Genomic DNA, 26,413 nt, shown 5'->3' with positions numbered 1-26,413 from the left:
TGACTGACTGGATGACTGACTGGTTGACTGACTGGCTGGATGACTGGTTGATTGAATGACTGGTTGACTGACTGGTTGACTGACTGGCTGGATGACTGACTGGATGACTGACTGATTGACTGGCTGGATGACTGGCTGGATGACTGGTTGGATGACTGGTTGACTGACTGGCTGGATGACTGGTTGGATGACTGGCTGGGCTGGATGACTGGTTGATGACTGGTTGATTGAATGACTGGTTGAATGACTGGTTGGATGACTGGTTGGATGACTGGTTGGATGACTGGTTGGATGACTGGCTGGATGACTGGCTGGATGACTGGCTGACTGACTGGCTGGATGACTGGTTGATTGAATGACTGGTTGACTGACTGACTGGCTGGATGACTGACTGATTGACTGACTGGTTGCTGAGGGCTGATTTGTCCAGGCTTGTCCTTATAAGGAAACGACTGAGTTGTTGCACCTTCAATTTGCCCCCTCCAAGCCCCGCCCCTTCTCCGTCTGCAGCCTTGGCAACTCCTACATTCCCCAGCCCAACCTGTCTCCTTTGTGCTATGGGGAAGATAAGGTTTGAATTGATTCCACAATCCATTAAGTTCCAGGATAAATGATTGTTCATTGCATTCCAGCCATGGCTGAGTCTGAGCCTGAAGGAAATAGCAAGGCAAGCTCTCTTGCCTCGCAACACAAATCTGTCTGACATTACAGTCCTGAACACGGCTCCGTTCTCTGTCTCTGTAAACTAAAAGAGAGACGTATGGGGTTAGTCCCAAACGGCACCCTCTTCCCTATACAGTGCACTACTTTGAACCAGGACCCTATTCCCTATACAGTGCACTACTTTGGACCAGGACCCTATTCCCTATACAGTGCACTAATTTGGACCAGGACCCTATTCCCTATACAGTGCACTACTTTGGACCAGGACCCTATGGACCTATAGTGAGACTCACCCAGGTTAGGGTCAGGTTAGGGGAATATTAACCCAACCCTGAAAGGTGTTGAGTAGCCACAGGTTTTTTAAAAATTAATACTAATTAAACTGAAAGAAAACAAAAGGGGAAATGGGGATTTCAAAGGAAGCAAGACTCATAAGATGACGTGTTTTATTCATTTATCCCAAAGAGAGAGGAGTGTTAGAGGCTGGGGTTCGGGGTTAGAGGGTAGGGTTAGGGGTTAGAGGCTGGGGTTAGGGGTTAGAGGCTAGGGTTAGGGGTTAGAGGCTGGGGTTCGGGGTTAGAGGGTAGGGTTAGGGGTTAGAGGCTGGGGTTAGGGGTTAGAGGCTGGGGTTAGGGGTTAGAGGCTGGGGTTCGGGGTTAGAGGCTAGGGTTAGGGGTTAGAGGCTAGGGTTAGGGGTTAGAGGCTGGGGTTAGGGGTTAGAGGCTAGGGTTAGGGGTTAGAGGCTAGGGTTAGGGGTTAGAGGCTGGGGTTAGGGGTTAGAGGCTGGGGTTCGGGGTTAGAGGGTAGGGTTAGGGGTTAGAGCCTGGGGTTCGGGGTTAGAGGGTAGGGTTAGGGTTAGAGGCTGGGGTTAGGGGTTAGAGGCTGGGGTTAGGGGTTAGAGGCTGGGGTTAGAGGCTAGGGTTCGGGGTTAGAGGCTAGGGTTAGGGGTTAGAGGCTAGGGTTAGGGGTTAGAGGCTGGGGTTAGGGGTTAGAGGCTGGGGTTAGGGGTTAGAGGCTAGGGTTAGGGGTTAGAGGCTAGGGTTAGGGGTTAGAGGCTGGGGTTAGGGGTTAGAGGCTAGGGTTAGGGGTTAGAGGCTGGGGTTAGGGGTTAGAGCCTGGGGTTAGGGGTTAGAGGCTGGGGTTAGGGGTTAGAGGCTGGGGTTAGGGGTTAGAGCCTGGGGTTAGGGGTTAGAGCCTGGGGTTAGGGGTTAGAGCCTGGGGTTAGGGGTTAGAGCCTGGGGTTAGGGGTTAGAGGCTAGGGTTAGAGCCTGGGGTTCGGGGTTAGAGGCTAGGTTTAGAGCCTGGGGTTAGGGTTAGAGGCTAGGGTTAGAGCCTGGGGTTAGGGGTTAGGGCTAGGGTTAGTGCCTGGGGTTAGGGGTTAGAGGCTAGGGTTAGAGCCTGGGGTTAGGGGTTAGAGGCTAGGGTTAGAGCCTGGGGTTCGGGGTTAGAGGCTAGGTTTAGAGCCTGGGGTTAGGGGTTAGAGGCTAGGGTTAGAGCCTGGGGTTAGGGGTTAGAGGCTAGGGTTAGAGCCTGGGGTTAGGGGTTAGAGGCTGGGGTTAGGGGTTAGAGGCTAGGGTTAGAGCCTGGGGTTAGGGGTTAGAGGCTGGGGTTAGGGGTTAGAGGCTGGGGTTTGGGGTTAGAGGCTAGGGTTAGAGCCTGGGGTTAGGGGTTAGAGGCTAGGGGCTAGGGTTAGAGGCTTGGGTTAGGGGTTAGAGGCTAGGGGCTAGGGTTAGAGCCTGGGGTTAGGGGTTAGAGGCTAGGGTTAGAGCCTGGGGTTAGGGTTAGAGGCTAGGGTTAGAGCCTGGGGTTAGGGGTTAGAGGCTAGGGTTAGAGCCTGGGGTTAGGGGTTAGGGCTAGGGTTAGAGCCTGGGGTTAGGGGTTAGAGGCTAGGGTTAGAGCCTGGGGTTAGGGGTTAGAGGCTAGGGTTAGAGCCTGGGGTTAGGGCTAGGGTTAGAGGCTAGGGTTAGAGGCTGGGGTTAGGGGTTAGAGGCTAGGGTTAGAGCCTGGGGTTAGGGGTTTGAGGCTAGGGCTAGAGCCTGGGGTTAGGGTTTGAGGCTAGGGTTAGAGGCTAGGGTTAGAGGCTAGGGGTTAGGGGTTTGAGGCTCGGGGTTAGTGGTTAGGGGCTAGAGTCTAGGGTTAGGGGTTAGAGGCTGGGATTAGAGGACAGGATGCAGAGGTTAAGGTTAGGGTTAGGATGAGGGTTAGGAGCTAAAATTAGAGGTAGGGTTTAGATTTAAGATTAGGATTCTATTTTAATATAATAATATAATATAATAATATATAATAATATATGCCATTTATTTTCTAGTCAACAGAGCCCAACAGGAGCGCAGTGGTCCCATATGAGAAGTAATTTGTTACTGTGGTAGGAAGACCCCCACATGCAGTATCCGAAGAAATTAAACATAAAAACAAAAGTGAAAATAAGAGCTGAAAGTCTTTAAATGAGGGAATCACTGCATGTTGTACAGGGGGTAAAGGTATTCAACCAATCCAACCTCAAGGTCTGTCCAGGGGCCTTATTTAAAACCTAAGTGCTGTTGTCCCCAAAGCAAGAGTATTTACAACCCAACCTCAAGGTTGTAAAAAAGAAGTCATTCATATCAAGATGAACACAAAACCTGGATGGAAGGGGGAGGAGTCAGTGTCTCGCTATTCTACCCAGGATGGAAGGGGGAGGAGTCAGTGTCTCTACTCTACCCAGGATGGAAGGGGGAGGAGTCAGTGTCTCTCCTCTACCCAGGATGGAAGGGGGAGGAGTCAGTGTCTCGCTATTCTACCCAGGATGGAAGGGGGAGGAGTCAGTGTCTCGCTATTCTACCCAGGATGGAAGGGGGAGGAGACAGTGTCTCTACTCTACCCAGGATGGAAGGGGGAGGAGTCAGTGTCTCTCCTCTACCCAGGATGGAAGGGGGAGGAGTCAGTGTCTCTATTCTACCCAGGATGGAAGGGGGAGGAGTCAGTGTCTCGCTATTCTACCCAGGATGGAAGGGGGAGGAGACAGTGTCTCTACTCTACCCAGGATGGAAGGGGGAGGAGACAGTGTCTCTACTCTACCCAGGATGGAAGGGGGAGGAGACAGTGTCTCTCCTCTACCCAGGATGGAAGGGGGAGGAGTCAGTGTCTCTACTCTACCCAGGATGGATGGGGGAGGAGTCAGTGTTTCTCTATTCTACCCAGGATGGAAGGGGGAGGAGTCAGTGTCTCTACTCTACCCAGGATGGAAGGGGGAGGAGTCAGTGTCTCTCTATTCTACCCAGGATGGAAGGGGGAGGAGTCAGTGTCTCTACTCTACCCAGAATGGAAGGGGGAGGAGTCAGTGTCTCTCTATTCTACCAGGATGGAAGGGGGAGGAGTCAGTGTGCAACCAGGGGAGGAAAAAAAAATCCTAGACCACCTTTACTCCACACACAGAGATGCATACAATGCTCTGCCACTTTGGAGCCCCACGTGTCGTGCACATAAACTGATTGTAATTGATAACATTAGTCAGTGAAAGCGCCAACTATGCTGTTTCCATGTAGTGCTTGGAAAAAAAAACCTGGAAACATGCAGACAACAATGCAGACAACAATGCAGACAGATTGCCCCCCCCACACACACACCACTCTGCCCCAGGCTCGGTCATTATCGAACACATTGGGCTCCAGAGTGGCGCAGCGGTCTAAGCCACTGCATCTCAGTGCTAGAGATGTCACTACTAGACCCTGGTTCGATTCCAGGCTGTGTCACAACTGGCCGTGATTGGGAGTCCCATAGGGCGGCGCACAATTGGCCCAGGCGTAGTCCGGGTTAGGCCGGTGGTAGGCCGTCACTGTAAATAAAATAAAAATTGTTCTTAACTGACACGCCTAGCTTGTACAATAAAAGTGGTACAATAAAAGTGTCTCGGTCTAAATATGGACCTGAGAAAAGGACTGAGGTGAAGATTTGCATCAATGTCCTGGTGGCATTACAGAAACTCTCCAGTCAGATAACAACATCACTGTTTAAAGAGTCAAATGTGTGCACTGTACACACTGACTGTGCAGCTATAACTTAAGGAAGAAATGTCTTTCTCTCTCACCACCACCACCAAAGGGACAGAGTTTACATGTAACTACAAATAAACTATTTCCATATCAGTCAATAAAAACATTTTCCTCTGTGTTTTGGCGAGGAAGTCAAGGGTAGCTTTGTTGAGGAGGTCTGGGTAGCTTTGGCGAGGAGGTCTGGGTAACCTTGGCAAGGAGGTCTGGGTAGCTTTGACGAGGAGGTCTGGGTAGCTTTGGCGAGGAGGTCTGGGTAGCTTTGGCGAGGAGGTCTGGGTAGCCTTGGCGAGGAGGTCTGGGTAGCTTTGGCGAGGAGGTCTGGGTAGCTTTGGCGAGGAGGTCTGGGTAGCTTTGGCGAGGTGGTCTGGGTAGCTTTGGCGAGGAGGTCTGGGTAGCCTTGGCGAGGAGGTCTGGGTAGCTTTGGCGAGGAGGTCTGGGTAGCTTTGGTGAGGAGGTCTGGGTAGCTTTGGCGAGGAGGTCTGGGTAGCTTTGTAAGTATTTGGCACTACATCGTAAGGAAGAGGAGGAGAAAAACCTTTTACATTCTAAAACCATATAATAAATGACTAGCTAGTTACGGTAGTATTGTCACTAGAGGCAATCGTGTTCATAGCTGTACCTGCGCCAAAACTCTGCTATATTTCCCTGCTGTGGCAACAGTAGTACTCACAGAACTAGAATGAGGAGAATGGGTCTCTTCATTCAAGTCAATGATGCTATATTGTAGGGCTTTGACTCACTGCTGTACAATGTAGACATGAATGGGAACAGTTCAAGATGGCGCTATAAAATGAATGTCACCATGTAGTTTTCTTTGCCCCATGTCCTTATAAATGACATAGAACTAATCATTAGATTGTTCTCTACAATATTTTTTACCTTAATATACTTGCCACTCTAGTGCTGCAGAAATGGTTGTCCTTCTGGAATGTTTTCCCATCTCCACAGAGGAACTCTGGAGCTCTGTCAGAGTGACCATTGGGTTCTTGGTCACCTCCCTGAACAAGGCCCTTCTCCCCTGATTGGTCAGTTTGGCCGGGTGGCCAGCTCTAGGAAGAGTCTTGGTGGTTCCAAACTTCTTCCATTTAAGAATGATGGAGGCCACTGTGTTCTTGGGGACCTTCAATGCTGCAGAAAAGTGTTGGTACCCTTCCCCAGATCTGTGCCTCGACACAATCCTGTCTCGGAGCTCTACGGACAATTCCTTCGACCTCATGGCTTGGTTTTTGCTCTGACCTGCGCTGTGAACTGTGGGACCTTATATAGACAGGTGTGTGCCTTTCCAAATCATGTCCAATGAATTGAATGTACCTCAAGTGGACTCCAGTCAAGTTGTAGAAACATCTCAAGGATGATCAATGGAAACAGGATGCACCTGAGCTCCATTTAGAGTCTCATAGCAAAGGGTCTGAATACTTATGTCAATAAGGTATTTCTGTTTATTTTTATACATATGCTACATTTTCTAAACCTGTTTTCACTTTGTCGTTATGTGGTATTGTGTTTAGATTGAATAGTAGAAAACAATTATGTAATCCATTTTAGAATTAGGTTGTAATCCAACAAAATGGAAAAAATGTTGTGGTCTGAATATTCTAATGTTAATATACTAATGGTAATATTCTAATGGTAATATTCTAATGTTAATATACTAATGGTAATATTCTAATGGTAATATTCTAATGGTAATATACTAATGGTAATATTCTAATGTTAATATACTAATGGTAATATTCTAATGGTAATATACTAATGGTAATATACTAATGGTAATATTCTAATGGTAATATACTAATGGTAATATTCTAATGTTAATATACTAATGGTAATATTCTAATGGTAATATACTAATGGTAATATACTAATGGTAATATACTAATGGTAATATTCTAATGGTAATATTATAATGTTAATATACTAATGGTAATATTCTAATGTTAATATACTAATGGTAATATTCTAATGGTAATATTCTAATGGTAATATACTAATGGTAATATTCTAATGGTAATATTCTAATGGTAATATTCTAATGGTAATATTCTAATGGTAATATTCTAATGGTAATATTCTAATGGTAATATTCTAATGGTAATATACTAATGGTAATATACTAATGGTAATATACTAATGGTAATATTCTAATGGTAATATTATAATGTTAATATACTAATGGTAATATTCTAATGTTAATATACTAATGGTAATATTCTAATGTTAATATACTAATGGTAATATTCTAATGGTAATATACTAATGGTAATATACTAATGGTAATATACTAATGGTAATATTCTAATGGTAATATTATAATGTTAATATACTAATGGTAATATTCTAATGTTAATATACTAATGGTAATATTCTAATGGTAATATTCTAATGGTAATATACTAATGGTAATATTCTAATGGTAATATTCTAATGGTAATATACTAATGGTAATATTCTAATGTTAATATACTAATGGTAATATTCTAATGGTAATATACTAATGGTAATATACTAATGGTAATATTCTAATGGTAATATACTAATGGTAATATTATAATGTTAATATACTAATGGTAATATACTAATGGTAATATACTAATGGTAATATACTAATGGTAATATTATAATGTTAATATACTAATGGTAATATTCTAATGTTAATATACTAATGGTAATATTCTAATGTTAATATACTAATGGTAATATTCTAATGGTAATATACTAATGGTAATATACTAATGGTAATATTCTAATGGTAATATTCTAATGGTAATATTATAATGTTAATATACTAATGGTAATATTCTAATGTTAATATACTAATGGTAATATTCTAATGGTAATATTCTAATGGTAATATTCTAATGGTAATATTCTAATGGTAATATTCTAATGGTAATATACTAATGGTAATATTCTAATGGTAATATACTAATGGTAATATTCTAATGGTAATATTATAATGGTAATATACTAATGGTAATATACTAATGGTAATATTCTAATGGTAATATTATAATGGTAATATACTAATGGTAATATACTAATGGTAACATTCTAATGGTAACATTCTAGTGGTAATGTTCTAATGGAAACATTCTCATGGTAACATTCTAATGGAAACATTCTAATGGTAATATTCTAATGGTAATATTCTAATGGTAATATTATAATGGTAACATTAATGGTAATATTATAATGGAAATATTATAATGGTAACATTCTAATGGTAATATTCTAATGGTAACATTCTAATGGTAATATTCTAATGGTAACATTCTAATGGTAACATTCTAATGGTAACATTCTAATGGTAATATTCTAATGGTAACATTCTAATGGTAACATTCTAATGGTAATATTCTAATGGTAACATTCTAATGTTAATATTATAATGGTAACATTCTAATGGTAATATTCTAATGGAAACATTCTCATGGTAACATTCTAATGGAAACATTCTAATGTTAATATTCTAATGGTAATATACTAATGGTAATATACTAATGGTAATATTCTAATGGTAATATACTAATGGTAATATTCTAATGGTAATATTCTAATGGTAATATACTAATGGTAATATTCTAATGGTAATATTCTAATGGTAATATTCTAATGGTAATATTCTAATGGTAATATACTAATGGTAATATTCTAATGGTAATATACTAATGGTAATATACTAATGGTAATATTCTAATGGTAATATTATAATGGTAATATACTAATGGTAATATACTAATGGTAATATTATAATGGTAATATACTAATGGTAATATACTAATGGTAACATTCTAATGGTAACATTCTAATGGTAACATTCTAGTGGTAATGTTCTAATGGAAACATTCTCATGGTAACATTCTAATGGAAACATTCTAATGGTAATATTCTAATGGTAATATTATAATGGTAATATTATAATGGTAACATTAATGGTAATATTATAATGGAAATATTCTAATGGTAACATTCTAATGGTAATATTCTAATGGTAACATTCTAATGGTAATATTCTAATGGTAACATTCTAATGGTAACATTCTAATGGTAACATTCTAATGGTAATATTCTAATGGTAACATTCTAATGTTAATATTATAATGGTAACATTCTAATGGTAATATTCTAATGGAAACATTCTCATGGTAACATTCTAATGGAAACATTCTAATGGTAATATTCTAATGGAAACATTCTCATGGTAACATTCTAATGGAAACATTCTAATGGTAATATTCTAATGGTAATATTATAATGGTAATATTATAATGTTAATATTCTAATGGTAACATTCTAATGGTAACATTCTAATGGTAATATTATAATGGTAATATTATAATGGTAATATTCTAATGGTAACATTCTAATGGTAACATTCTAATGGTAATATTATAATGGTAATATTATAATGGTAACATTCTAATGGTAATATTCTAATGGTAACATTCTAATGGTAACATTCTAATGTTAATATTCTAATGGTAACATTCTAATGGTAACATTCTAATGGTAATATTCTAATGGAAACATTCTCATGGTAACATTCTAATGGAAACATTCTAATGGTAATATTCTAATGGTAATATTATAATGGTAATATTCTAATGGTAACATTCTAATGGTAACATTATAATGATAATATTATAATGGTAATATTATAATGTTAATATTATAATGGTAATATTATAATGGTAACATTCTAATGGTAACATTCTAATGGTAATATTATTATGGTAATATTATAATGGTAACATTATAATGGTAATATTATAATGGTAACATTCTAATGGTAATATTATAATGGTAATATTATAATGATAACATTCTAATGGTAATAGTGAGACTGAGTGAGGCCCTCCTCCTCCTCTCCAGAGTGGAGCAGACTGAGTGAGGCCCTCCTCCTCCTTTCCAGAGTGGAGCAGACTGAGTGAGGCCCTCCTCCTCCTCTCCAGAGTGGAGCAGACTGAGTGAGGCCCTCCTCCTCCTCTCCAGAGTGGAGCAGAATGAGTGAGGCCCTCCTCCTCCTCCTCCTCCTCCTCCTCCTCCTCTCTCTCTCAAATCAAATCACATGTTATTGGTCACACGTGTTTTGCAGATCTTATTTTGCAGGTGTAGTGAAATAATATCGAACCGTTTCACAACATATAAACACAATCCACACAAATCTAAGTAAAGGAATGGAATTAAGAATATATAAATATTTGGACGAGTAACGTTTAGAGCGGCATCGTCTAAGATACAGAAAAATAGGGTACAGGATTCATATGAGATGAGTAATGCAAAATATGTAAATGTATTTATTAAAGTGACCAGTGTTCCAATTATTAAAGTGACCAGTGATTTCAAGTCTATGTATATAAGGCAGCATCTGATGTGCTACTATTTAAACAGTCTGATGGCCTTGAGATAGAAGCTGTTTATTAGTTTCTCTGTCCCAGCTTTGATGCACCTGTACTGACCTCGCCTTCTGGATGATAGCGGGGTGAACAGGCAGTGGCTTGTGGGTGGTTGTTGTCCTTGATGATCTTTCTTTTTGACCTTCTTCTCTCAATTCTAAACTGGGACAAAGCTCAGTTGTCTCTGTGTGTGTGTGTGTGTGTGTGTGTGTGTGTGTGTGTGTGTGTGTGTGTGTGTGTGTGTGTGTGTGTGTGTGTGTGTGTGTGTGTGTGTGTGTGTGTGTGTGTGTGTGTGTGTGTGTGTGTGTGTGTGTGTGTGTGTGTGTGTGTGTGTGTGTGTGTGTGTGTGTGTGTGTGTGTGTGTGTGTGTGTGTGTGTGTGTGTGTGTGTGCCTCTATCAGCACATTGATTGTCTGATCCACTCGGTTGTGGCAGTGAGTTAGAATAGAGTTCAGACAGATCTATAGGCTTCAGCTCATATTATTGAATTCCCCGTGGATGGATGGCTCTGTGGTGATACTTACTCACCCAATTAGAACCAGGACTGAAGAGTAGTAAAACAGCTAGTTTGTTCATAGTATATTTAGGCCATAAGGCAACTCCAACGTTTGTGGTATTATTGGCCATTGTAAACTGGTTGGTATTGAGCCCTGAATGCTAATTGGCTGACTGCCGTGGTGTATCAGACGGTATACCACAGGTATGACAAAACATTTATTTATACTGCTCTAATTACGTTGGGGGTTTGTGGTATATGGCCAATATACCACGGCCAAGGCCTGTATCCAGGAACTCCGCGTTAACGGTGTGCCTAAGAACAGTCATTAGCCGTGGTATATTGGCAATATACTACACACCCTCGTGCCTTATTTCTTAAGCATACCACTCCCTTCATGTCGTGCCTAAGAACGGCCATTAGGTATATGGCCAGTATACTAGACCTTATTATTGTTTAAATATATTATAGTGATAAAAGCTGTTGGCTCATAGTGTCACCTGTTATCAGAGCTTTACTGATGAGAATCACTGTTCAACACCCTCTACAAACACCTCCTCAGACCACCCAGCCCTCTACAATCACCTCCTCAGACCACCCAGCCCTCTACAATCACCTCCTCAGACCACCCAGCCCTCTACAAACACCTCCTCAGACCACCCAGCCCTCTACAATCACCTCCTCAGACCACCCAGTCCTCTACAAACACCTCCTCAGACCACCCAGCCCTCTACAATCACCTCCTCTACAATCACCTCCTCAGACCACCCAGTCCTCTACAATCACCTCCTCAGACCACCCAGTCCTCTACAATCACCTCCTCAGACCACCCAGCCCTCTACAATCACCTCCTCAGACCACCCAGTCCTCTACAATCACCTCCTCTACAATCACCTCCTCAGACCACCCAGTCCTCTACAATCACCTCCTCAGACCACCCAGTCCTCTACAATCACCTCCTCTACAATCACCTCCTCAGACCACCCAGTCCTCTACTATCACCTCCTCAGACCACCCAGTCCTCTACAATCACCTCCTCAGACCACCCAGTCCTCTACAATCACCTCCTCAGACCACCCAGCCCTCTACAATCACCTCCTCAGACCACCCAGTCCTCTACAATCACCTCCTCTACAATCACCTCCTCAGACCACCCAGTCCTCTACTATCACCTCCTCAGACCACCCAGTCCTCTACATTCACCTCCTCAGACCACCCAGCCCTCTACAATCACCTCCTCAGACCACCCAGTCCTCTACAATCACCTCCTCTACAATCACCTCCTCAGACCACCCAGTCCTCTACAATCACCTCCTCAGACCACCCAGTCCTCTACAATCACCTCCTCTACAATCACCTCCTCAGACCACCCAGTCCTCTACTATCACCTCCTCAGACCACCCAGTCCTCTACAATCACCTCCTCAGACCACCCAGTCCTCTACAATCACCTCCTCAGACCACCCAGCCCTCTACAATCACCTCCTCAGACCACCCAGTCCTCTACAATCACCTCCTCTACAATCACCTCCTCAGACCACCCAGTCCTCTACTATCACCTCCTCAGACCACCCAGTCCTCTACCATCACCTCCTCAGATCACCCAGTCCTCTACAATCACCTCCTCAGACCACCCAGTCCTCTACATTCACCTCCTCAGACCACCCAGCCCTCTACCATCACCTCCTCAGACCATCCAGCCCTCTACCATCACCTCCTCAGACCATCCAGCCCTCTACCATCACCTCCTCAGACCACCCAGTCCTCTACCATCACCTCCTCTACCATCACCTCCTCTACCATCACCTCCTCTACCATCACCTCCTCAGACCATCCAGCCCTCTACCATCACCTCCTCAGACCACCCAGTCCTCTACCATCACCTCCTCAGACCACCCAGTCCTCTACCATCACCTCCTCTACCATCACCTCCTCTACCATCACCTCCTCTACCATCACCTCCTCTACATTCACCTCCTGAAACCACCCAGTCCTCTACCATCACCTCCTCTACCATCACCTCCTCTACCATCACCTCCTCTACATTCACCTCCTCTACCATCACCTCCTCTACCATCACCTCCTCTACATTCACCTCCTCAGACCACCCAGTCCTCTACCATCACCTCCTCTACCATCACCTCCTCTACCATCACCTCCTCTACATTCACCTCCTCTACCATCACCTCCTCTACCATCACCTCCTCTACATTCACCTCCTCAGACCACCCAGTCCTCTACCATCACCTCCTCTACCATCACCTCCTCTACATTCTCCTCCTCTACCATCACCTCCTCTACCATCACCTCCTCTACATTCACCTCCTCTACCATCACCTCCTCTACCATCACCTCCTCTACATTCACCTCCTCTACCATCACCTCCTCTACCATCACCTCCTCTACCATCACCTCCTCTACCATCACCTCCTCTACATTCACCTCCTCTACCATCACCTCCTCTACCATCACCTCCTCTACATTCACCTCCTCAGACCACCCAGTCCTCTACCATCACCTCCTCTACCATCACCTCCTCTACATTCTCCTCCTCTACCATCACCTCCTCTACCATCACCTCCTCTACATTCACCTCCTCTACCATCACCTCCTCTACCATCACCTCCTCTACATTCACCTCCTCTACCATCACCTCCTCTACCATCACCTCCTCTACCATCACCTCCTCTACCATCACCTCCTCTACATTCACCTCCTCAGACCACCCAGTCCTCTACCATCACCTCCTCTACCATCACCTCCTCTACATTCACCTCCTCTACCATCACCTCCTCTACCATCACCTCCTCTACATTCTCCTCCTCTACCATCACCTCCTCTACCATCACCTCCTCTACCATCACCTCCTCTACATTCACCTCCTCTACCATCACCTCCTCTACCATCACCTCCTCTACATTCTCCTCCTCTACCATCACCTCCTCTACCATCACCTCCTCTACATTCACCTCCTCAGACCGCCCAGCCTCTCCATTATTTTATGCTCCAGTTCTTATGGCTGCTGATCTGAAACAGCAACAGGGAAGTATGTTGGACTAGTAACTGTAAAGGTTGCAAGTTCATATCCCCGAGCTGACAAGGTACAAATCTGTCATTCTGCCCCTGAACTAGGCAGTTAACCCACTGTTCCTAGGCCAGTTAACCCACTGTTCCTAGGCCGTCATTGAAAATAAGAATTTGTTCTTAAATGACTTGCCTAGTTAAATAAATGGTTAAATAAAGTCAGTTCTCACTGAACTGAAATTAGGTTTGTAGTATGTGAAACTGACCCTGTGCTGGTTTCTGTAAGTGGTGACACATCTGCTGGTGGTTCCTAATAGAGTTGTATTGTGAAGGGGGCAGGGGTCATGTGTGGAACTACTGCTGAGTCCAGTCTGAAAAAACACAACGTTGTTGTGGCTAAGCCTCTCCCGAGGGTTCCTACTATCTGGGATCCTTGGGAAGTCCCTTAACTTGACCCTAACCTTAACTCGTACCCTAAATTTAACTCCTACCCTCCTTACATTAAACATAACCCTTACCTTCAACATTTTACATTTTAACTTCAGTAGGGTAATGTCAGAGTTTAGCTGTACTTTCAATTTTTTAAATGTTTTTATTTAATCCTTACTTTACCAGGTAAGTTGACTGAGAACACGTTCTCATTTACAGCAACGACCTGGGGAATAGTTACAGGGGAGAGGGTAGGGGGGTGGGGATGAACGAGCCAATTGGAAGTTGGGATGATTTAGTGGCCATGATGGTTTGAGGGCCAGTTTGGGAGTTTAGCCAGGACACCAGGGTTAAGTGCCATGGGATCTTTAATGACCACAGAGAGTCAGGACACCTGTTTAACATCCCCTCTGAAAGACAGCACCCTACACAGGGCAATGTCCCCAATCACTGCCCTGGGACATTGGGATATTTTTTTTTAGACCTGAGGAAAGGGTGCCTCCTCCAACACCACTTCCAGCAGCATCTGGTCTCCCATCTAGTGACTTACCAGGACCAACCCTGCTTAGCTTCAGAATCAAAGGGTAAGGGAGAAACCTAGTCAGTTGTACAGGGTAAGGGAGATAGCTAGTCAGTTGTACAGGGTAAGGAAGATACCTAGTCAGTTGTACAGGGAAAGGGGGGGATACCTAGTCAGTTGTACAGGGGGATACCTAGTCAGTTGTAAAGGGGGATAGCTAGTCAGTTGTACAGGGAAAGGGGGGTAGCTAGTCAGTTGTACAGGGTAAGGGAGATAGCTAGTCAGTTGTACAGGGAAAGGGGGGTAGCTAGTCAGTTGTACAGGGAGAGGGAGATAGCTAGTCAGTTGTACAGGGAAGGGAGAGGGAGATAGCTAGTCAGTTGTACAGGGAAAGGGGGGTAGCTAGTCAGTTGTACAGGGTAAGGGAGATACCTAGTCAGTTGTACAGGGAAAGGGGGGATACCTAGTCAGTTGTAAAGGGGGATACCTAGTCAGTTGTACAGGGAAAGGGGGATACCTAGTCAGTTGTACAGGGAAAGGGAGATACCTAGTCAGTTGTACAGGGAAAGGGGGATACCTAGTCAGTTGTACAGGGGGATACCTAGTCAGTTGTAAAGGGGGATACCTAGTCAGTTGTAAAGGGGGATACCTAGTCAGTTGTACAGGGGGATACCTAGTCAGTTGTAAAGGGGGATACCTAGTCAGTTGTAAAGGGGGATACCTAGTCAGTTGTACAGGGAAAGGGAGATACCTAGTCAGTTGTACAACTGAATACATTCAACTGAAATGTGTCTTCCGCATTTAACCAGAGAGGTTGTCATAATCTACATTCACGTCTTCGGCAAGCCAGCAGTGGGATGCAGGGTGGTATGCTGCTGTACAACAACACTGCTTTACCTGTATCCCCATTCTTCATCACCCACAAGCCAGTCTCACTCACCTGTATCCCCATTCTTCATCACCCACAAGCCAGTCTCACTCACCTGTATCCCCACTCTTCATCAACCACAAGCCAGTCTCTCTCACCTGTATCCCCATTCTTCATCACCCACAAGCCAGTCTCACTCACCTGTATCCCCATACTTCATCAACCACAAGCCAGTCTCACTCACCTGTATCCCCATGCTTCATCAACCACAAGCCAGTCTCACTCACCTGTATCCCCATGCTTCATCAACCACAAGCCAGTCTCTCTCACCTGTATCCCCATTCTTCATCAACCACAAGCCAGTCTCACTCACCTGTATCCCCATTCTTCATCAACCACAAGCCAGTCTCACTCACCTGTATCCCCACGCTTCATCAACCACAAGCCAGTCTCTCTCACCTGTATCCCCATGCTTCATCAACCACAAGCCAGTCTCTCTCACCTGTATCCCCATTCTTCATCAACCACAAGCCAGTCTCTCTCACCTGTATCCCCACGCTTCATCAACCACAAGCCAGTCTCTCTCACCTGTATCCCCACGCTTCATCAACCACAAGCCAGTCTCTCTCACCTGTATCCCCATTCTTCATCAACCACAAGCCAGTCTCTCTCACCTGTATCCCCATTCTTCATCAACCACAAGCCAGTCTCTCTCACCTGTATCCCCATTCTTCATCAACCACAAGCCAGTCTCTCTCACCTGTATCCCCACGCTTCATCAACCACAAGCCAGTCTCTCTCACCTGTATCCCCATGCTTCATCAACCACAAGCCAGTCTCTCTCACCTGTATCCCCATTCTTCATCAACCACAAGCCAGTCTCTCTCACCTGTATCCCCATGCTTCATCAACCACAAGCCAGTCTCTCTCACCTGTATCCCCATGCTTCATCAACCACAAGCCAGTCTCTCTCACCTGTATCCCCATGCTTCATCAACCACAAGCCAGTCTCTCTCACCTGTATCCCCACGCTTCATCAACCACAAGCCAGTCTCTCTCACCTGTATCCCCATGCTTCATCAACCACAAGCCAGTCTCTCTCACCTGTATCCCCACGCTTCATCAACCACAAGCCAGTCTCTCTCACCTGTATCCCCATGCTTCATCAACCACAAGCCAGTCTCTCTCACCTGTATCCCCACACTTCATCAACCACAAGCCAGTCTCTCTCACCTGTATCCCCACGCTTCATCAACCACAAGCCAGTCTCTCTCACCTGTATCCCCATTCTTCATCAACCACAAGCCTCATAACACAAGCAGTCTCTCTCACCTGTATCCCCATTCTTCATCAACCACAAGCCAGTCTCTCTCACCTGTATCCCCATTCTTCATCAACCACAAGCCAGTCTCTCTCACCTGTATCCCCATTCTTCATCAACCACAAGCCAGTCTCTCTCACCTGTATCCCCATTCTTCATCAACCACAAGCCAGTCTCTCTCACCTGTATCCCCATTCTTCATCAACCACAAGCCAGTCTCTCTCACCTGTATCCCCATGCTTCATCAACCACAAGCCAGTCTCTCTCACCTGTATCCCCATTCTTCATCACCCACAAGCCAGTCTCTCTCACCTGTATCCCCATTCTTCATCACCCACAAGCCAGTCTCTCTCACCTGTATCCCCATTCTTCATCAACCACAAGCCAGTCTCTCTCACCTGTATCCCCATGCTTCATCAACCACAAGCCAGTCTCTCTCACCTGTATCCCCACGCTTCATCACCACCCTCATAGTACTCAAACAGCATCCATCTTCACTCCTTTGCGTATCTGACTAACAAACAGGCTGTACTGATAGTTTGTGTTGAGTCGTTGTGGTCAGCAAACGGGTAGCACCTGCTCTATATGAGCAAGACAAAGCTTTCAATGAATTGGCCCAATGCACCTTGTGTTGCGATTACTACAGACGGATGGACCTCCAGGGCTACAGTGGACAGTCCATCACATTACCCATCACATTACCCACTACATTACCCACCACATTACCCACAACATTATTCATCCCATTACCCATAACATTACCCACCACATTACCCACAACATTATCCATCCCATTACCCATCACATTACCCACTACATTACCCACCACATTACCATCACATTACCCACAACATTACCCATCACATTACCCACCACATTACCCACCACATTACCCATCACATTATCCATCACATTACCCATCACATTACCCACCACACTACCCACCACATTACCCACCACATTACCCACCACATTACCCACCACACTACCCACCACATTACCCACAACATTACCCATCACATTACCCACCACATTACCCACCACATTACCCATCACATTACCCACCACATTACCCATCACATTACCCACCACATTACCCATCACATTACCCACCACATTACCCATTACATTACCCACCACATTACCCATAACATTACCCACCACATTACCCACCACATTATCCATCACATTACCCATCACATTACCCACCACATTATCCATCCCCATTACCCATAACATTACCCACCACATTATCCATCCCATTACCCATAACATTCCCATCACATTCCCCATCACATTATCCATAACATTACCCACCACATTACCCATCACATTATCCATAACATTATCCATAACATTACCCACTACATTACCCGCCACATTACCCATTACATTACCCACCACATTACCCACCACACTACCCATTACCCACTACCCATCACATTACCCACCACATTACCCACCACATTACCCATCACATTACCCACCACATTACCCACCACATTACCCATCACATTACCCACCACATTACCCACCACATTACCCACCACATTACCCATCACATTACCCACCACATTACCCACCACATTACCCATTACACATTACCCACCACATTACCCACCACATTACCCACCACATTACCCATCACATTACCCACATTACCCACCACATTACCCACCACACTACCCATTACATTACCCACCACATTACCCACCACATTACCCATCACATTACCCACCACATTACCCACCACATTACCCATTACATTAGCACTGGACCCACCACATTTGATATTTGATATATAGAACCCCTTTGATAGATATACAGTAACTGCACTGCTCAAAAAAATAAAGGGAACACTTAAACAACACAATGTAACTCCAAGTCAATCACACTTCTGTGAAATCAAACTGTCCACTTAGGAAGCAACACTGATTGACAATAAATGTCACATGCTGTTGTGCAAATGGAATAGACAACAAGTGGAAATTATAAACAATTAGCAAGACACCCCCAATAAAGGAGTGGTTCTGCAGGTGGTGACCACAGACCACTTCTCAGTTCCTATGCTTCCTGGCTGATGTTTTGGTCACTTTTGAATGCTGGCAGTGCTTTCACTCTAGTGGTAGCATGAGGGGCTTGTATGCACCTTTCGATATGCATATCCGGGCCTCGGCAACGATGTTGAAACATATATGAATTAGACCCCCCCCCCCCCTCCCGATATAGTAGAGTTAACGTTGTCGTTAATCAGTTAGCCATTTTTCTGCTCATGCAGCAGCATCGTTAATATGGATAGAAATGTAACAAATAAAACAAATGAAAAGGGAGCTCGTTATCTGCCATTTCAGAGTTCGATGTGACTGGGTTAGCTGTTGTTTTCTAAAATCCCCATTACTCTCTGGGGTAGGGGTAGAACCCTCAAGGTTCTTGGCCTTCACATATAGAACCTTTAAAAAAAAAAAGTAATGGATTATTTTAATCTCATCCAAAGAACCAAAATGGTCTATATAGAACCTCAAAGAACCAAAAGGGTCTATATAGAACCTCAAAGAACCAAAAGGGTCTATATAGAACCTCAAAGAACCAAAAGGGTCTATATAGAACCTCAAAGAACCAAAAGGGTCTATATAGAACCTCAAAGAACCAAAAGGGTCTATATAGAACCTCAAAGAACCAAAAGGGTCTATATAGAACCTCAAAGAACCAAAAGGGTCTATATAGAACCTCAAAGAACCAAAAGGGTCTATATAGAACCTCAAAGAACCAAAAGGGTCTATATAGATACTACTGTCCTCTCTGCACCCCGTGGAGGATAAGGCCTCAACCAGCCCAGCTGGACGGCCCTTTGAACCAACTGCACCGTCAGGCCAGGAGAACGCTGACCACAACACTCAGTCATGTGATCGTGAGGATGGCTGCCAGGCCAGGGGTGGTTTGATGTCTGTTGCTGCTGCCAAACGGCCTGAGTGACCTACAGAGGGGGAGAGGGAGCGGGGGAGAGAGACAGAGGTGCAGGGTGAGAGAGACAGAGGTGCAGGGTGAGAGGGGGAGAGAGACAGAGGTGCAGGGTGAGAGAGACAGAGGTGCAGGGTGAGAGAGACAGAGGTGCAGTGTGTGGGGGTAGGAGAGAGACAGAGGTGCAGGGGGAGAGAGACAGAGGTGCAGGGTGAGAGGGGGAGAGAGACAGAGGTGCAGGGTGAGAGGGGTAGAGAGACAGAGGTGCAGGGTGAGAGGGGTAGAGAGACAGAGGTGCAGGGTGAGAGGGGGAGAGAGACAGAGGTGCAGGGGGAGAGGGGTAGAGAGACAGAGGGGGAGGGAGCGGGTGAGAGAGACAGAGGTGCAGGGTGAGAGAGACAGAGGTGCAGGGTGAGAGGGGAGAGGGGGAGAGAGACAGAGGTGCAGGGGAGAGAGACAGAGGTGCAGCAGGGTGAGAGGGGGAGAGAGACAGAGGTGCAGGGTGAGAGAGACAGAGGTGCAGGGTGGAGGGGGAGAGAGACAGAGGTGCAGGGTGAGAGGGGGGAGAGAGACAGAGGTGCAGGGGAGAGGGGGAGAGAGACAGAGGTGCAGGGTGAGAGGGGAGAGAGACAGAGGTGCAGGGCGAGAGGGGAGAGAGACAGAGGTGCAGGGCGAGAGGGGAGAGAGACAGAGGTGCAGGGTGAGAGGGGAGAGGGTGAGAGGGAGGTGCAGGGCAAGAGGGGGGGAGAGACAGAGGTGCAGGGTGAGAGGGGAGAGAGACAGAGGTGCAGGGCGAGAGGGGAGAGAGACAGAGGTGCAGGGGGAGAGGGGGAGAGAGACAGAGGTGCAGGGTGAGAGGGGGAGAGAGACAGAGGTGCAGGGCGAGAGGGGAGAGAGACAGAGGTGCAGGGTGAGAGGAGGAGAGAGACGGAGGTGCAGGGCGAGAGGGGGAGAGAGACAGAGGTGCAGAGTGAGAGGGGGAGAGAGACAGAGGTGCAGGGCGAGAGGGGAGAGAGACAGAGGTGCAGGGCGAAAGGGGGAGAGAGACAGAGGTGCAGGGTGAGAGGGGAGAGAGACAGAGGTGCAGGGGCGAGAGGGGGAGAGAGACAGAGGTGCAGGGTGAGAGGGGGAGAGAGACAGAGGTGCAGGGCGAGAGGGGGGAGAGAGACAGAGGTGCAGGGCGAGAGGGGGAGAGAGACAGAGGTGCAGGGTGAGAGGGGGAGAGAGACGGAGGTGCAGGGCAGAGGGGGAGAGAGACAGAGGTGCAGGGTGAGAGGGGAGAGAGACAGAGGTGCAGGGTGAGAGAGACAGAGGTGCAGGGTGAGAGGGGGAGAGAGACAGAGGTGCAGGGTGAGAGGGGGAGAGAGACAGAGGTGCAGGGTGAGAGGGGGAGAGAGACAGAGGTGCAGCAGGGCGAGAGGGGAGAGAGACAGAGGTGCAGGGCGAGAGGGGGAGAGAGACAGAGGTGCAGGGCGAGAGGGGGAGAGAGACAGAGGTGCAGGGTGAGAGGGGGAGAGAGACAGAGATGGCTGGTGAAGCTTGAGGATGGCAGCAGGCTCCAGACAAGTCTTTGTAGCACGCTGCTCAGTAGTAGCATAGCTCTCTGTACGTCAACGTAGGACACAGCCTCTCCAGTGGCTTCTCCTTTTACATTAGTTGACATCTTCAGTGACTGTCCATGCCACTGCTCCTCTCTTTCCCCAGAGGAGTTGGGTTTGGTTTGATTGCTTGGTTGGTTAGCTGCTCCCAGCACAGCCGCGTGATTTTGACACATTCTCCGCGACACACACGCGCATCTGAAACCTGTTCTTAGCCCTACCACATCCTTTTATGGATAGGCTATATGTTATAATTAGCCACTCCCTTTCTGTTGAAGTGAGGTCCACTCCCAACCAGCCAGCTCACCAGCCACCAGGGCTTTCAAGTGGCTTTTCCTCTTCTATGGAACACATGTCACAGGCTGGTTCTGCTGGTTTCATAAAGACTGGAGTCTCTCTGTTCTGCTGGTTTCATAAAGACTGGTGTCTCTCTGTTCTGCTGGTTTCATAAAGACTGGGGTCTCTCTGTTCTGCTGGTTTCATAAAGACTGGTGTCTCTCTGCTGGTTTCATAAAGACTGGTGTCTCTCTGTTCTGCTGGTTTCATAAAGACTGGTGTCTCTCTGTTCTGCTGGTTTCATAAAGACTGGGGTCTCTCTGTTCTGCTGGTTTCATAAAGACTGGTGTCTCTCTGTTCTGCTGGTTTCATAAAGACTGGGGTCTCTCTGTTCTGCTGGTTTCATAAAGACTGGTGTCTCTCTGTTCTGCTGGTTTCATAAAGACTGGTGTCTCTCTGTTCTGCTGGTTTCATAAAGACTGGGGTCTCTCTGTTCTGCTGGTTTCATAAAGACTGGTGTCTCTCTGCTGGTTTCATAAAGACTGGTGTCTCTCTGTTCTGCTGGTTTCATAAAGACGGGGGTCTCTCTGCTGGTTTCATAAAGACTGGGGTCTCTCTGTTCTGCTGGTTTCATAAAGACTGGTGTCTCTCTGCTGGTTTCATAAAGACTGGTGTCTCTCTGTTCTGCTGGTTTCATAAAGACGGGGGTCTCTCTGCTGGTTTCATAAAGACTGGGGTCTCTCTGTTCTGCTGGTTTCATAAAGACTGGGGTCTCTCTGTTCTGCTGGTTTCATAAAGACTGGGGTCTCTCTGTTCTGCTGGTTTCATAAAGACTGGTGTCTCTCTGTTCTGCTGGTTTCATAAAGACTGGGGTCTCTCTGTTCTGCTGGTTTCATAAAGACTGGTGTCTCTCTGTTCTGACTGGTTTCATAAAGACTGGTGTTCTGCTGGTTTCATAAAGACTTCTGCTGGTTTCATAAAGACTGGGGTCTCTCTGTTCTGCTGGTTTCATAAAGACTGGTGTCTCTCTGTTCTGCTGGTTTCATAAAGACTGGTGTCTCTCTGTTCTGCTGGTTTCATAAAGACTGGGGTCTCTCTGCTGGTTTCATAAAGACTGGGGTCTCTCTGTTCTGCTGGTTTCATAAAGACTGGGGTCTCTCTGCTGGTTTCATAAAGACTGGGGTCTCTCTGTTCTGCTGGTTTCATAAAGACTGGGGTCTCTCTGCTCTCTCTGCTCCAGTTCTGCAGATTGACCTCGTATGTGTTTATGCCTGCCAGCCGTTGGGCCCTGTGTGTAATTAACCATGGTTCTCATAAAGAGTTGGCTCTCAGCGGGGTGCACAGTGTTATGGCGGGGCTAGTACTCATGCCAGCTCCCGTTTGGTCGTTCGTGTGTTGAGCTGATGGCTGTTGTAGGCAGGGAGGGAGGAAGAGAGGGAGGCAGAGAGAGAGGGCAGGGGAAGGAGGGAGGGAAGGGAGGAAGGGAGGGAGGCAGAGAGAGAGGGCAGGGGAAGGAGGGAGGGAGGGAACGTGGGATGCAAGGGCAGATGAAGGGAGGAAAGGAGGGAGGGAGGGAGGGAGAGGGAAGGAGGGATAGAAGGATGAAGAGGGAGAAGGAGAGAGAGGGGGAAGGAGGGAGGGAAGGTGGGAGAGAGGGAGGGAGAGTGGGAGAGGGATAGAAGGATAAAGAGGGAGAAGGGGAGAGAGGGGGAAGGAGGGAGAGTGGGAGAGGGGTGGAAAGAGAGGGGGGGGAGGAGGGAGGCAGGGAGAGAGAGAGGGGGAAGGAGGGAGAGCGGGAGAGGATGGAAAGAGAGGGGGAGAAGGAGGGAGGCAGGGAGAGAGAGAGAGGGAAGGAGGGAGGGAAGGTGGGCGAGAGGGAGGGAGTGGGAGAGGAAGGGAAAGAGAGGGGGGGAAGGAGGGAGGCAGGGAGAGAGAGAGGGGGAAGGTGGGAGGGAAAGTGAGATGCAAGGGCAGATGGAGGGAGGAAGTGAGGGAGGGCCCAGCCCAGATGTTTCCCATCAACAGGTAGTTGTTATCTTACTAACATGCCAGCCATGCCTGGGACGTTTATGGAGCTGCTGCTGCAGCTCAGATACAACACAGACAGGCTCACTGTTCTGTTCTGCTCTACTCTACTCTACTCTGTTCTCTTACTAACTCTGCTCTAGCCTATGCTCTGGGACTACTCTACTCTGTTCTAGCTGCTGCTGTTCTACTCTACTCTCTGTTCTATCTACTCTGCTCTACTCTACTGTTCTGTTCTACTCTGTTCTCTGTTCTACTCTACTCTACTCTACTCTACTCTACTCTACTCTGTTCTACTCTACTCTGTTCTACTCTACTCTGTTCTACTCTGTTCTACTCTACTCTGTTCTACTCTACTCTACTCTGTTCTACTCTACTCTGCTCTGTTCTACTCTGCTCTGCTCTGTTCTACTCTACTCTACTCTGCTCTGCTCTGCTCTGCTCTACTCTGCTCTACTCTGTTCTACTCTACTCTGCTCTACTCTACTCTGTTCTACTCTACTCTGTTCTACTCTGTTCTACTCTGCTCTGCTCTGCTCTACTCTACTCTGTTCTACTCTACTCAGTTCTACTCTACTCTGTTCTACTCTACTCTACTCTACTCTACTCTACTGTACTGTACTGTACTCTACTCTGTTCTACTCTACTCTACTCTGTTATACTCTACTCTACTCTGTTCTACTCTACTCTGTTCTACTCTACTCTAATCTACTCTACTCTGTTCTACTCTACTCTACTCTGTTCTACACTACTCTGTTCTACTCTACTCTACTCTGTTCTTCTCTGTTCTACTCTACTCTGTTCTACTCTACTCTACTCTGTTCTACTCTACTCTACTCTGTTCTACTCTACTCTGGTATACTCTACTATGTTCTACTCTACTCTACTCTGTTCTACTCATTTCTCCTCTCCTCCCCAGACACTCACAGACTCCCACCATCCCATCTGGGTTAGGGTTAGCTAACTAACACCATGGTAACTAACACCATGGTAACTAACACCATGGTAACTAACTCATGTCTCCTCCCCAGACGTTCACGGCCTGGTGCAACTCCCACCTGAGGAAAGCAGGAACGCAGATCGAGAACATCGAGGAGGACTTCAGGGACGGACTGAAACTCATGCTGCTGCTTGAGGTCATATCAGGTGAGGAGGAGGAGAGGCCTGGAGCCCACATTATGTATCAAATGGTGTCCACATGATGTATCTAATGGTGCCCACATGATGTATCTAACATCATGCAACAGGAACATAACAACAGGAACATAGCAACAGGAACATAACAACAGGACCATAGCAACAGGAACATAACAACAGGAACATAACAACAGGAACATAGCAACAGGAACATAACAACAGGAACATAGCAACAGGAACATAACAACAGGAACATAACAACAGGAACATAACAAAAGGAACATAACAACAGGAACATAGCAACAGGAACATAGTAACAGGAACATAGCAACAGGAACATAGTAACAGGAACATAGTAATGATGTATCTAGGAACATAATGCAACAGGAACATAACAACAGGAACATAGCCACATGATGTATCAGGAACATAGTAACAGGAACATAGCAACAGGAACATAGTAACAGGAACATAACAACAGGAACATAGCAACAGGAACATAACAACAGGAACATAGCAACAGGAACATAGCAACAGGAACATAGTAACAGGAACATAGCAACAGGAACATAGCAACAGGAACATAACAACAGGAACATAACAACAGGAACATAGCAACAGGAACATAGCAACAGGAACATAGCAACAGGAACATAGTAACAGGAACATAACAACAGGAACATAGCAACAGGAACATAGCAACAGGAGCATAACAACAGGAAATGTCTCTTTCCTCACTGCCTCAGGATGTCTTTTTCACAATTTCAGAGTGTTATTTTGACATCTTAGTGTGGAAGCATCATATTTTTAACTACAGTGGGCCTTTAAATATTGAATACACTACATGTTAGCATTTCCTGCTGTGATCATCTTGCAACAACAGGATGATCAAATTATGATACTGCACCTGTAGATATTTTATATAAAGGTCAATTATACAGGTTTAACATCTCACTCCACACAGTCTCATAAGTCTGACCCTTAACCCCTTGACCCCTTCTGTCTGTTTCCTGTCCAGGAGAGCGCTTGGCCAAACCAGAGAGAGGGAAGATGAGAGTTCACAAGATCTCCAACGTCAACAAAGCTCTCCACTACATCACCAGTAAAGGAGTCAAGCTGGTGTCCATCGGAGCTGAGGGTGAGTTCAACAATATCCTGGTCACTATTGACACTGACTGGAATGTAAGTCCACTAGACTGTAGTACACTAGACTGTAGTGCCCACACTAGACTGTAGTACACTAACTGAACATAAACTAGACTGTAGTACACTAGACTGTAGTACACTAGACTGTAGTAAACTAGACTGTAGGAACATAAACTAGACTGTAGTACACTAGACTGTAAAAGTAACAACTAGACTGTAGTAAACTAGACTGTAGTACAAACATAGTAACAGGAACATAGCAACAGTACACTATAGAACAGGAACATAGTAACAGGAACAGAACTGTAGTAAACTAGACTGTAGTACACTAGACTGTAGTAAACTAGACTGGAACATAGTAACAGGAACATAACAACAGACTAACAGTACACTAGAACATAGCTGTAGTAAACTAGACTGAACATAGTAAAGGAACATAGTACTGTATAGTAACAGGAACATAGTACTGTAGTACACTAGACTGTAGTAAACTAGACTGTAGTAAACTAGACTGCAAGTAAACTAG

At 45.7% G+C, this 26,413-nt stretch overlaps 1 protein-coding gene and 1 long non-coding RNA gene across 51 annotated transcripts in view; one reads left to right on the top strand and one right to left on the bottom strand.

The window, feature by feature from the left end:
• The window catches only part of actn1 (actinin, alpha 1), a 114,048-nt gene that overhangs the window by 11,703 nt on the left and 75,932 nt on the right, over positions 1–26,413 (top strand). For all 50 annotated transcript variants that reach the window (XM_052485536.1, XM_052485530.1, XM_052485537.1 and 47 more), the window contains exons 2-3: positions 24,636–24,750; positions 25,760–25,879. In XM_052485536.1, coding sequence (XP_052341496.1) covers positions 24,636–24,750; positions 25,760–25,879 — 235 coding nt within the window. The remainder of the gene's footprint in view (positions 1–24,635; positions 24,751–25,759; positions 25,880–26,413) is intronic.
• Positions 15,747–16,682, bottom strand: LOC127913481 (uncharacterized). Its single transcript, XR_008085694.1, has 3 exons — positions 16,445–16,682; positions 15,886–16,057; positions 15,747–15,799 (listed from the first exon to the last, which is right to left on the bottom strand). It is a non-coding gene; the product is annotated as an uncharacterized LOC127913481 (long non-coding RNA).

This window comes from Oncorhynchus keta, chromosome 29 (assembly GCF_023373465.1).
Source record: "Oncorhynchus keta strain PuntledgeMale-10-30-2019 chromosome 29, Oket_V2, whole genome shotgun sequence".
Classification (NCBI taxonomy): domain Eukaryota; kingdom Metazoa; phylum Chordata; class Actinopteri; order Salmoniformes; family Salmonidae; genus Oncorhynchus; species Oncorhynchus keta.
This window is presented reverse-complemented; position numbering and strand designations above follow the sequence as displayed.